At 44.5% G+C, this 14,015-nt stretch overlaps 1 protein-coding gene across 1 annotated transcript in view; it reads left to right on the forward strand.

The window, feature by feature from the left end:
• B4galt1 (beta-1,4-galactosyltransferase 1) overlaps positions 1–14,015 on the forward strand; it is a 48,886-nt gene that overhangs the window by 21,724 nt on the left and 13,147 nt on the right. The window contains exon 2 of the mRNA XM_047524134.1: positions 7,157–7,392. Coding sequence (XP_047380090.1) covers positions 7,157–7,392 — 236 coding nt within the window. The remainder of the gene's footprint in view (positions 1–7,156; positions 7,393–14,015) is intronic.

The following is a 14,015-nucleotide window of genomic DNA, read 5'->3' on the forward strand; positions in this document are numbered from 1 at the left end:
TCATGTCAGCAGTAGGAATAGATAATTCCTGTTTTCAAATAACCAAGTTCTGTGTTTTGAATTTTTATATTATAAGATATTTTCTAACTGGGAATGGGGCTAAGAGGGGTCACCTCTTCCATTCTTGTGTTACAGTATAAAATACTGTCTGATTTTAAAGATATATACAAATTTATGAAGAACTATCTTGAATATTCAATTTCAGAAGTAAATCATTTCCAATATCTTTGAAGCCTTTGTGAGTTAAACTTTAAAACCCAATGAGAAATGGTTGACATGGAAATTGAGAGTCCCTTCTGATGGCTCTCCATTCCATATTCTTCCATCAAATTTTCTTGTAGCTTATTGAAACTCTTAGTTGCTTGTATCAGTGGCAGAGAATCAGGAAGAATATGATTGTATATCCACTCAGCTAAATATTTTAGTGTATTCTGTGTCCATACCACTAAGGGAACTCACCAACAGGTGGACCCAAATCTGTATGATGAATTCTCCCCAAGAGGAGATGAGGGTCCCAGTGGAGGCAGCTACTTCTCTGCAAAGTTTCAACTCTCTTCCCTTGCCCTGGAGTTGATTTCCCTTCTTTTGTGCCAGTTGAGCTTGTTCTCATCACTGTCACACTCTTTATCATGGTCTGCTTTGCTTGTCTCCCTGTGCCGCTAAGGCAAAGACCTCTTCTTAACTCAACCTACCCTACTGCATGCCTGGCATCACCTGGCACATGGCACGTGGTAAATTCTAATTGCATGCATGTTTGAATGACTGTGATGCTGTAAGCACCCAAGGATGTGTGGATGAAGAGTTAGAGCCAAACTCCAGGGGTCTGGGAAAACTTTTAGGGGAAGTGAGGTTTAAACTGAAGCTAGGCAGCTGTTGGATTCAGTGATATCAAAGTCCTTGGACACCTCTAGACAGCTTGTCTGCCTCTTCAAAGAACTGAAGAGGCTTGGGATGAGCCTCATATGTAGATGGTACTTCTTGTTTCTAGTCTGAGAACCTATGAAGGGCACCATGAGTTCACAGGACCACTATAAGAGAATCTTTCTCAAGCCAGGAATTCAGTGGTAGTGCCTGAAAGTCAGCTTCCCATGCACACCTGCCTTTTGGATTTGGTACAGAGAGAAATGACCCACCCCTATGATCCTATGGAATAGCAGTATAATTGGGGGAGATGGTTTGAAGGAGGACTACACAAGGTATCGTCAGATCTGAGACCTGGCCTAGGAAGACATCCCGGCTTTTAGAACTATAACATTCTAAGCACTGTGTAGTTCCATATGTTCCCCAGGGTTTCTCAAATTTGTTTTTATTTTTTAAAATTTATTTTTATTGTTTATTTATTTTATTTGTTCTTTTTAGATATATATATATTTGACAGTAGAGTGTATTTTGACATATTATACATACATGGAATATAACATTCTATTAGGATCCCAGTCTTGTGGTTGTACATGATGTAGAGTTTCACTGTGCTATATTCTTATATGTACATAGGAAAATTATGTCTGATTCATTCTGCTATTTCTGTCTTCCTATCCCCTCTCCCTGTTTTAATTTCTTGCCCAGGAAAATTTCAAAAGAAACTTAGGGACCTGACCCATGACTGCCAAGGAGGATTTTTTAAAAAATTCTTTTTAAAATCAATCTAGCTGGGCATAGCATTGCATACCTATAATCCCAGATACTCAGGAGACTGAGTCAGGAAGATCACAAGTTCAAGACCAGCCTGGGCAACTTAGTGAGACCTTGTCTCTAAAGGAAAATAAAAAGAACTAGAGATATAGTTCAATGGTAGAACACTTCTGCTGAGCGTGAGCGAGGCCCCAGGTTCAGTGCTTAGTACCACAATCAATCAATCAATCAATCAATAAAATTAGTCCAACATCAAAATATGCCATGCTTTAGCATGTAAAAAGTAAGAAGCATTTGATCTTGAAAGAAAGGGCATTATATGTTGATTATGTTAGCTTGATGAAAACCTGAATGGTCTTTACTTTTACCATTTCCTCTCAGGCTAGTGAAACATGTCACAACCCAGCTTCAGGCCAAGGATTGTATCCTGAACTACTCATGGCCCATCAGTTAGAAAGCAGAAACTATATGTTCCAGCCTGTTTTGCTGAGGCTAGAGGATTGAACTAGTGGCTTAGCCAGCATGAAAGCAAGACAGGAATCTGTGCTGGGCTTGGCTTAGATTAGCATGGCTTTTGATAGAGGGGCATGTGTGTGTTTGGGTTTGCCATGCTGGGCAAGGGAATAGTGGAATTTGTCTGAGTTGAGCTCACACATTGAAGTTATTGAGTGACTTACACGCAAGGCCGTGACCTAGACTCCCAGCCGAGAGGCCCACGTGGCGGGGCTGGAGCTGGGGGAGCCAAGGACAGCTCACATCTGCTCATCTGCTTACGTAACCCTGCTTCCCAGCTCCTTGAGCCAAGAAAACACACAAGCCAGCCCAGCAGGGCTGAGGGCCTGTGGTAGCACACACCATGCGCCGCACAGCAAGGGCACCTTGGCCTGACCTGAGGACTATCTCGAAACCCTCAGTTTTCTGCCTCTTCCTGTAACCTCCCCCTGCAGCCCTAGGCAGTGGTTCTGAGACCTGATAGGTCTACATGATTCTGAACTATGTTGATTGTCTTCCTCCTGGAGTCTGAGCTCCCTGGGTTTTCTCACTGGACTTGAGCCAGGTGTATGGCAGAGAGCAACCCCTGCAGAATGGCAGGAGGTGTGCAGGTTACTCAGGGAGGCCTCCTGCCTGGCACTGGACCCAAGAAGGCCTTCAACTCCAGATGTGTTGCTTCTGTGAGCTCTTCAGTCTTAGCAGTGTGAGCTGCAGAATTCCCAGAGTTGTAGAGGCTTCAGAGAGAGGAGGTGGGAAAAGAATTGCCAGATTGGGCAAGGAGGGCAGGATTGGGGGTCAGGTACTCTTAGTTTGTGGGAGACATGATGGGGGTTGTGAAAGGGGTGCGGAGGGGAGTGGGAGAGACTAGTCAGTGATAAAGCTCTATGCAGAGCCATTGGAAGACCAAGTTCCTTGGCCAGCTGTGAGCCAGCGTAATTTTCATATAGGTTTTGTTACATGCTCAGCAGGGAGCTCCTGGGAGGTAGAAACTGCCTTATCCATCATTCCTCCCTCAACCCAGTCCTCTTGGGCTGATATACTAGGTACTCAGATGGTACCCTGAAAGTATTGATTGAAACAAATCAAAAGTGGTCTTGACACATCACAGGAAGAGTTCACGTTAAAACAAACATTTCAAAATAAAGATTCTGGTTTTGTACTTGAGAGGCTCACATGGTTTGTCAGCATGCTATATATGCCTTTTTTTTTTTTAAGGGGAGGAAAAATTTTGTTTTCAGAGGTTCAGTTCATGGTTGACTGACTCCATTGCTCTCAGCTCAAGGTGAGGCAGAACACTGTGGTGGAAGAGCAAGGTGGAGGAAAGTGACTGAGTTCATGGCAGCCAAAGAGCAGAGAGAGAGAGAGAGAGAGAAGAGAGAGAGATGTGCTCTATACCTGTGTGTGTGCGTGTGCATGTGTGTGTGTGAGAGAGAGAGATAGAGACAGAGACAGAGAGACAGAGTCAGAGTACATGCATACACAGGTCCAAGTCTAGGCTTAGAGAAAGAGGAAGGGGAATGGACCACCCAGGTAGCAGGTATCAGCTCCTGTGCTGGTGAGCAGCAGTGTCAGTTGCTGAGGGAACTCTGGAGGAGAATCCAGCTATTGAGGCCTCAGATGCTGATGGGTGGTCTTGAATAAGAGTTTATTTGGGGCAAATTGAGTTTAAGGTATTCATGGCATGTCCGTGGTCATGTCCTCTTGGCTGTGGGGTTAGGAGAAAAATGTGGGATGGAGACAGGCTTGGGAACTGTCACATGCTTAAAGCAGAGAGATCTGGGTGGGTGAGAAGGGACAGTGTTTAAGGAGAATAAGAAGAGAAGGTGGCAAAGACAGTCATCACGGAAAGAGATTGAGAAAGCATGGGTGGTAAGGTAGGAAGGAATGTGGGTGAGTGTGACACTTAGTGATCAGGCTTTTTTCTATCTCTCCCATCATTTCTTCCTGTGATTTATGCCTTCTTTGGGGAAGAGAAGGTGAAAACAAAGATTTCAGAAGATCTTGGATTGAGACCCTTTCTCCTTCTGGTTTATCAAGTATCTGGACATATTGGGGCTTTGTGTGACCTTAAAAGTTCATCCAGTCCAAACTCTGCAGTTTACAAATGAGAAAACTAGTATTCTGAGTGTGGATGGTATTTATCCAAGCATCATCCAGAAAGGCACTGGTGGAGCTGGACAGGGACCAGGCACCTTTTCTCATTTCTGGGGCTCTTTACCTTAGGTCCACCTTTCTGCACTCCCTACAGGGAGCAACATTAGGACACTTTCTGGCCTGCAGGTGTTGACTCTGGGGAGGTTGGGCAGGCCACATGTGAATTCCTGCCTTCTAGGTTAGTTTCAGAAGGTGTGAACAAGTTGGTAGGGTGACAGTCCAGATGCTTCTTGAGTTCCCAGAAAATGGGGTTGTTTAGTATTTGGGTGAGTTGCAGATGTTGTGGGGCCCTATGAAGTGAGAAAAACCCAATGATGTTCTTTTCGTGTTTTTCATGAGTTCATTGTGTCACAGGGCCTCTCAAGGTCTTTGCACAGGGTTGGGGAGTTGAGCAGCCCAGGCCTGGCAGATCTTGTGGGGAAGGGTAGAAGTGGAGGAAATCCCTTTTGCCTGAAAGTCCCAAGACTTGTGAAGATGAGCCATCCAGCTTCTTGTTGCCTAGCTTTCCCAGTAAGAAATGGGCTGCTTGTTAATTATCCACCTAGGTCCTTCCCAAGATCTGTTAAGTTGAATTCTCTGGGGAGGGGCTTTATATTCTGTATTTGTATCAATTGCCTCAGGAGATTCTGATGATAGCTTTAGGAAAAACTGGTCCAGGATGACCACTGACTTAGATCCAGAGCATAGTGCCTGCTCACCTGAGGGCATCCTGGGAGCTAGCAGCAGTCTTGTGAGAGGAACTGATCTGTAAGGCCCCTGGGGTCCAGGAGGGAGATCATGGCCAGGGAGGTAGCAAGGCTTTGGGAGTTTGGGGAGCAGACCTACCTCAGGAGTTCTGCCGCCTTGGCTCTGTGGCAATGAAGAGAGATGAAGCCTGATTGAGACCTGTCTCTGAATGCAAAAGTGTACCTGTTCAAGGATAGAGGGAGGGGCTTCTCTGGCAAAGGGAAAGGTATGGACATCAACCTATTTATAGGAGTAGAGAGGGAGGCAGACAGAACTGAGGGCTTTGTTGCCTAGCTAAGGGGTTTGGCCTTATCTTGTACAAGGCCACATAGCCTTAGAGCCATTGGAGTCTTTTACTGGGAAGGCGATATGATCAGAGCTGTCTCTCGAAGAAACTGAACTAATAGCAATCGGTTCTGTGATGATGGAACTGGGTCAGTGATGAAGGAGGGAAGGTGTGATGAGTATCTTGGGGAAGAGAGAGTGGAGGTGGCTGCTGGTGAGCTATACCTGCTGTCAGGCAGGAGGAGCGGGCTCAAAGCTTCCTTCTCTCAGGAAGATGAGTGCTCCCTGGGCACAAGGGCTGCATGGGTAGCCATAGGTTATTGAAACGGGGCAGACTAAGGACACTGGCCTGGGGAGGGGTGGTTGGTTTTCACCAGTACTTTTCAGGTGACTTTGATCTTAGTTTGTGGTTAGCATTCCCACCTCTGTTCTGTAGGCTTCTTGCTTTGTTCTAGTGCCTCGTTTGCTTCACAGGTAAAGCTGGTTACACTACAGTAATAGTTCCCAAAATGTGTTTCCTGACAAAATGGTTCCATGATCAAGTAAGTTTGGGAAATAATGGGTTAATAAAGTGAAAGGAATTTCTTGACTGCACAGTTCCTCAGAGCCCTGGGTGTGTGTCATGCTTTTCCAGAAGCAGGGTTCCCAACCCAATTTGACCAGGTGCATGTTTTCCCACTGAGCATGTTTCCTGGAACCCATTTGAGGAAGTCTGAAGGACAGTGAGTACTGTGAGCCTGGGTCTAAGTCTTGGCTATGTCCCTGATTCCCTGTGTGTGCCACATGCCCTGTATCTAGACCTTGACTTTTCCTTTGCCTCTATTCCTAACCTACCACTGTCTCAGAATCTCCCATCCACAGCTCATCATTGTTTCTTCTGAGCTGAGAGATCTCTTGGTGATCTGATCTGGACCCATGTTCTTCCAGGCCAGAAATTTTGAGCCATCTCTGGTTTTTCTTCCCTTCTTCATCCCCTTGGTGACTTTACCTCCTACTGTTACTAAGCATTTGTTGATGTTCTTTCCAGCTGTTTCTTTTCTTTTCCCTCAGTCCCCGTTGGGGTCTTATTGTCTCTCATTCTCCCCATGGAGTTTGGTTCATCTCTGCATTCAGTCCCTTTTACTCCCCAGTACCTTCTGCTCTAGAGCTGGTGTCCTTCACACTGACCTACACACATACACACACACACACATACACACACACACACACACACACACCTCTACCTTTCCCCATTTAGAGTAAGTTCAGAGAGCCATGTCAGTTCTCTATACAAGACTACCCCGCTGGCTAGTGACAGAGTTAGGTCTCAACCTTAGGATTTTTGAGAAAGTACTGGGTACTGAACCCAGGCATGCTCTACCACTGAATTACATCCCCAGTCCTTTTTATTTTTTATTTTGAGACAGGGTCTAAGTTCCCCATGTCGGACTTGAACTTGCTATCCTCCTGTCTCAGCCTCCTGAGTAGATGGGATTATAGGCAGGTGCCACTTCACCCAGCAGAGAAAGTACTGTCTCTTCTATGATCACTCATCCTTACAATGGCCTGTCAGGAAGTCTGAGCAAGAATTATTTCCATTTTTCAGTGGAGTTTGAAGTGCTTCATAGGGTAACCCATCATCTGAGGTTTGCCCAGCACTGAGGTTGGGGGGTGTTCCTGGAACATAGACCTTTCAGCACTAAGGGGTTTCCTGAGATGATTGGTCACCCTAGTTTTGGCTGTGGTACCTATTGCTGGGCATGGGCACCCTTTCCATGACTATACTGCCCCCCAGAAGGAGATGTCTCCTCTAGCTGGGTCTTGGTCATCCGATGTAGTTTGCAGAATAGAGTGACCTATTAACTTTTCCTTCCTTCCACCTCTCTAGTTGGCCCCATGCTGATTGAATTTAACATTCCTGTGGATCTGGAGATTTTGGCAAAGAGGAACCCAGAGGTAAAGGTGGGTGGCCGTTACACCCCCAAGGACTGCATCTCTCCTCACAAGGTGGCCATCATTATTCCATTCCGCAACCGGCAGGAGCATCTCAAATATTGGCTGTATTACTTGCACCCAGTCCTACAGCGCCAGCAGCTGGATTATGGCATTTATGTTATCAACCAGGTGAGGTCTGGAAAGATGTAAAGAGGAGGGGAGAGTATGTGTGTGCCAGTGAGGCATAATGAGTGGCGGGAGAAGGGGAGTGATTTCATAGACACCTGCATTTTATCATGCAGAGGCAATACCACCACTACTTTCTTTGTTTAAGCAGTATAGATGAGCTAAATGCCAAACAATGTCCTTTGCTGTAAGCTCTGTTAGCTAAGGGGAATTGCTGGGGTGTTTTTGTTTGTTTGTTTTTGCATATTCGTTTGGTTTTGTTTTTTGAAAATAGCCCTCCAGCAAAATTGAGAGACAAAAAGGCAAACCCTAATTATCCCAAAGTTAAAGCACTGATTATTTCCTGTCTTTGAGTAACTGTGTACTTCCCTATTACTTTTAGAAAACAAAACTACCCATTTAGATATCAGACTTGTAGGCAACTTCAGAATTTATCCAGACAGTGTCTTCTGAGGCACCCACAGGAGACAGTGAGCTGAGTTGAGGCCACATGCCAACCCCTGGTGAAATTTCTGGGAAAGTCTGACTCAGGGCCATCTGAGAGGCTTGTGGACTGAGCTAAGTCTGAAAAAGAGTTCTTAGTGTATATCTGATCTGTGTGAGTTGGCCTTTAGTCCTGCTTAGGAAACTGATGCTGATGGCACATCAGACCCCATCACCACAACCTGGAGAATCAGATTGATCTAAGAGGCATTTTTATTGAAATAACTTGGTTTATTCTATTATTATTATATTTCCAAGAGTATAACTTTGGTATTTCAAGTTTATCCCAAATATTTAAATTCATGTCTTTAGGCTATAATCTTTTAGGTGCAATGACATATCTGACTTACTGAATTTCACTTAAATTCATTTGAAGAGAAAGAGTATACTCATTTCTACAATGTCCATGTCCATTTCATTTCAAGATGCACTCTGAGTCATCTTGAAGTAGTAAGAATGTTGGCAGTTTACTGCTTCCATTAAAATGAGGAACTTTGTGTGCCTTCCCTTGGACCATAAGAGATGCTTGAAACAACAGTCTATCCATCCAGCAGTTCTGAGGATTGCTGTGGCATGGAGTTGGATCAGTTATTGCAGAGAGAGTCTAAAGAAGTATAAGCTCTTGGTCTTACCTGTCCTGAAGTTTCCAACCCAGTTTTGGCAAGTGGGACCTTTGCAGGCTATAATGTGTTATCAATCCCAAATAGCATGTGATTGGGTGGTAGCTGCCAAATGCTTTAAAACTCAGGAAGGAAAGCGAGCAGTGACCTGGAAAAACCAGGATGTAAACTAGGTTCTAAAGGCTGGGGGAGAAATGGGCATTTCAACTGGGACCTCAAGAAAGAAAGAAGCCTTCACAATCCTGGAGATGGAAATAATCAGTGGAGTAGGAAATCGCCAGAGTCTCTGGGGCCAGATGTTTTAGCTGAGCCTGTCATCCAGAGAAGGGCAGAACAAGCCCTCTTATGAGGAAACTGAGCTCAGATAGAAGAGCAGGGGTGGCAAAGCTCTCAAGGCTGCTGGCCAAGTGAAGTATAGATCAGGGTTCTATGAATACCTGTAAGCAAGACAGCCACGAAGTTGTGATTCATCTTGGAAAAATACTAGAAAAAGTAAGAGAAAACAGATAAGCATCCTGCAAAATGCAGGTCACTTCAATCCAAAAAGTGTTTGTTTCAGAAAACCTGTCAAGAAGCACTTGTCTGGTGGATGTATATGATGTGGAGACTCACTGTGGTGTATTCATATATGCACAAAGGAAAGTCATGTAAGATTCATTCCATTGTCTTTCCTATCCCGCTTCCCTTCCGTTTATTCCCTTTTGTCTAATCCACTGAACTTCTCTCCCCCAGCTACCCCCATATATCCACAAGACTGGGATCCCAATAAGACACACTCCATGTTTGTATAAATATGTCAAAATGAATTCTACTGTCACGTATACTAAAAAGAACAAATAAAATTAATTATTCTCCCGTTAATATTAAATATTAAATACAATATTAAACTAACGAAAGATGCACTTGTCTAATGCCATTTAACGTATGTTGATCATAGCAAGATTCAGGATCCTGTTCATTATTAAAGCAGTGGTAGTGAGCATCTAGAAGAAGTCACCCTTACCAGGTACCAGTAAGGACTACTAAGAGTATGCCAACTGCATTTTTTTTTTTTTTTTAAATCTCTGATAGCTGTTTTACTAGTAGCTGAGTGATACACTGTAGACACAGTTTGGTCAGATCTTATTCAGCAAGGCATCTGATGGCCTCCCACACATCTACTTTGAGCAGAAGATAGACAACCTTACTCTGGATAGTACAGAGTTAGATTAAAACATATACTTGCTAAAGAGGGTAAAAGTGAACTAATGATGATGCTGAATTTTTCAATTCAGTTGGCCATGGTAAAGGAAGAGTAGAAGGGAAAACGCTCATATATAGCTATGTTGAATTTTAGGTAAATATGAGCCTTCCCTGTTTAACTATGAAGTCAAAACAAATATTGGGTCAGTAAAATTTAGCCGTCAGCTTAAGTAACTGTAACACAATTTATATAGATATACCACAGGCTTGAAATAACAGATTTCTGAATGTTTTACACTAGCTACATGCTACTGTCTATCCCAATCCAAGCTGGCAGAACTAAACAACCTAGTTTAGACCAGCAGAACCACTGTGTTGGCTAATACTGGGCACTGCTTAAGATGGCCTCCCCCAACCCCCATTTAAGATTAGAGAGAAAGAATACTTAAAATAAAAGTAGCCTCTGAGATACCCAGTCCAGGGTTCCTGTATATATCTGAGGAACGCAGAGCTCATTCTTGCAGATCCTTCAGTGTGCACTGGCACACTTTTATCTCCAGAAGTATTTCCTGAGCTTGTCTAACCAGAGAACTGTTTTCCAAGAATCATCTCAAGTGACGAGTGCTTTGTGAATCACACTTGGGGCATAGCAGGCCTAAATTAACACCTCTTCACTTTCCTTGGATACTAAGAGCTCCCCATTCCTTCTTCCCACTTACAACTTAACATAAAAAATATTTTATTTTTTGGAGCTGGGGATGTAGCTCAGTGCTAGAGCACTTGCCTAGCATGCACAGTCCCTAGGTTTGATCCGCAGCACTGCCCCACCCTATTTAGTCTTTCAAATATATTCATCCTTTTTTTCTGGTCTTATTAGTATCAACTCCCCCTTCCAACCCTCACATGTTTTTTCACTTTTTCATCTTTTCCTTCTCTTTCCACCTTAGGAGAACCCTGCCCTCTTTTCCCTCTCCTGCAGCTGATCTTATATCTTCCATTTCAACTCCACCCTGATTATCCTTTTGGGAAAATGTGGTCAGAGTCCATATAACTAAGCCAAGAAGCAGCCTGAAGTCTGCCCTCCTTTCCAGGAAGGAATATTATCTAATACATAATAAAGCGATAACAGAAATCTGAACCTTGAAAAGAAAGAGGTGCCCCATTTAGAGTACACCTTGTGTACAAATTAGAAACTTCCTATGTTCTCTGCTTTATTTTCATATTCTAGAAGAGGATAAAAGAGATTTCGTAGTGCCAGGCTTTGACTCTTGCCGATTATTTGCTGAGCAAATAAACCATATGGGCTCTTTGGCTTCATTAGAGCCTTTTACTTCTTCCCGTTCCAGACATCTGGTGTCATTTTGACTCTTCATTGTCCACCCCTCACTTGAAATTAGGAAAAAATCACTTAAAATGGAAGTGGCCTCTGAGATATCTAGTCCAGGGGTTCCCAAACAGGTTTTTTCAGTACAGAACTTTTTTCTGACCCATTGAAATGGTACACAATCCCCCATTTACAGCAGGTCACAATGGTGCTATTCTACTTAAAGTGGGAGTCACGCTTCATCTGTACCCCTTTAGTTTTCTCCTTCAATGTTTGCTAGGACTTGCCCAGACTCCAGAGGCCTGACAGTGAAAATTTCTTCTCTGTGTCATAGGTGAGGAAACTAGGACTCAGATAAAGTAACTAGTAGAGAGTTACATAAATTACAGTAGGACTGCATGGCTCAAACCCCAACCCCTGATTCCAAGTTGAGTGTCCTCTCACTGTATCACAATAACTCTCCTTGTGGCCATTTAGCCTCTCCCTCTGGGTGTTTCTCAAAGCCTGGTGTTCAGGCCTGGGAGTGAGGGTCATGTTCTGACCACCACGGTTCAGCTCTGGCTCTGCCACTTCTCAGTCAATGTTAGGTAGGTAGCTACGGAAGCTCTTCAGACCTGAGTTTCCTCCTTGGTAGGAGGAAAAGGGATTAGTATCTACCTCACAGAACTGTGAAGCATCTGGCACATGATAAACCCTTAGTAAATATTAGCTGTTACTACTATGATTTGCGTCTTACTGCTATGATTTGCGTCTTTCCTCTCCACCCTCCATTCTTCCTTCCTCTTGTTGCTACCCAGTACTATGGTGATAAATTCTTTTTAAAAATTTATTTTTATGTGGTGCTGAGAATCGAACCCTGTGCCTCACACATGCTAGGCAAGCACTCTACCACTGAGCCACAACCCCAGCTCCAATGGTGATAAATTCTTTACTGCTCTCCCTATTTCCTGCTTCACCTGACAGTACCAGCATCAGGACCTCCCTTCCATTTTTTTTGTGGGTTCCTTGGGATCAGAGGGTAGTAGGTAACAGATAATGGTGTGGGTCGGGTGTCAGAGGACCAACTTGTGCCTATATGCTCCTTCAGAGGGGGATTATATCTCAAGATCACAGACAGGGTGAACTTTCACAAGTTTTAGGACTTGTACTCCTGTCCATAGGAAGCTATTAACCACTCCTATTTGCTATTGGCCCCTCTAACCATCATAACAACTTGTATCTCAAAATTATGGCATTTGAGGGATTTGCAGTAGAGATGGAGAGGAGCAAGTGTGGTTCTTTGTCCTCAGGGTCTTCACTCCTCCTGCCTTAACCACCAGTATGTGACAGTCCCATTAGGGTCTGTTATAGTTTGGATCTGGAATATCCCCCAGAGACTTATGTGTTAAAGGCTTTGGGGAAGTGATTTGGATCATGAGGGCTCTAACCTCATCAATGGATTAATGTACTGATGGATTAATAATTTGATGGTGTTATTGGGAGATGGTGAAAACTGTAGGAAGTGGAGCCTAGTCAGAGGAAGTGGGTCACTGAGGGCATGTCTTAGAAAGATATATCTTGTCCCCAGTCCCTCCTTCTCTCTGCTTCTTGGCTGCCATGAGCTGAGAAACTTCCTTCCACAGTGCCCTTTGGCCATGATGTTCTGCCTCACTTCAGACCCAAAAGCAATGGAGCCAGCCAACCATGGACTGAAACCTCTAAAACTGAGCCAAAATAAATCCTCCTATTAAGTTGTTTTTCTCAGGTATTTTGTCCCAGTGACAAAAACCTGACTAACACAGGGTCCCAGAACATCCCTCTCTTGAAGCTAAGGGTGCTGCTCTGAGACATGAACTCCTACCTTAAGTCTAGCACCAGGGCCTTGATGTAGAGATGGATGTCAAGGTATGAACTGGCATGCACATTGTACTTCCTCATACTTGAGTCAGGAAAGGAAGCTATAAAACCACCCAAGGTGAAGGGAAGGCAGGTTGCCACCTGTCAGTACTAGTCCTGAAAGATAAAATGCAGGATGCTTGTGGGATTACCTCTCATAAAAATTACAAAATGGGTGAGGAATGCAGGCACAGCTAGCCAAGTAGGTGCGTCATAACTGTGACAGCCCTTTGCCCCAGCACCACTAATCAGGAGTGGGATCTCTGGTTCCATTAAATATCTTCTGGTGCCTCTAGTCTCCTCACTCAGCTGCCCAAGTTATTTCTAGTTCTAACCATGTTACTCCCTCTCTTACAACCTTCCGTATGTCCTTACTGACCACAGGCAAGGGTCTAAAGCCCTGAGCCTAGCATCTGAGACCATCTGCTCTATGGTGCTGACCTACCTCCAGCCTCTTCCTCCTCATTCCCCTTCACACACTGTGTGCCATAGCCACACTGGATTCTGCGTCCTCATCCTGACTTCTGGTCTCCCCTGTTTGTGTCCTTGCTTATGTTGGCCCCTCTGCCTGCTTTCCTCCCCCAGCAGCTGTCTTTCTAAACATCTTTTTAAGCACCGCCCCACCCCCCACAACCCTGACCTCATTAGCTCTGTAAACTAGAACTGTCTTCTCCCTCCCTATTGTTCCCAGGCCACTTGGCAGTTTCTAGAAAGGAATGATTATCTATGTTTATACCTCATGCCAGTCCCTGCTCTCCCAGTCCCCTAGGCCTGACTCCTTCCCACCTCCCTGACCCTGCAGCTCTTATAGAGTCCACTGTAGACTTGATCCAGAGCTTGGAACATGGAGCGTCTCTCTGTGACTCCTGCCCATTTATTTCCACCCACTCTCAGGACCCCTTGATGTGGGTCCTCTGGCTGGGTCTGTGTCTTTTAGAGATGAGGCCTCCTCTCCTGGCCTGACCAGATAGTGACCCTGGGGAACATGCACAGCCCTTCCCTGGGGCCTCTCCCTCAAGTTTCCTGCTCAGTGTTGACCAGGGTACAGGCTGCCTATGACATAGTCCTCAGGGTGACCAGCCTTTTCAGGAAAATTATGGACAGCCTGTTTTAGACCTGTGCTTATTCATGGTCATAAACTC

Source organism: Sciurus carolinensis, chromosome 14 (assembly GCF_902686445.1).
Source record: "Sciurus carolinensis chromosome 14, mSciCar1.2, whole genome shotgun sequence".
NCBI classification, from domain to species: domain Eukaryota; kingdom Metazoa; phylum Chordata; class Mammalia; order Rodentia; family Sciuridae; genus Sciurus; species Sciurus carolinensis.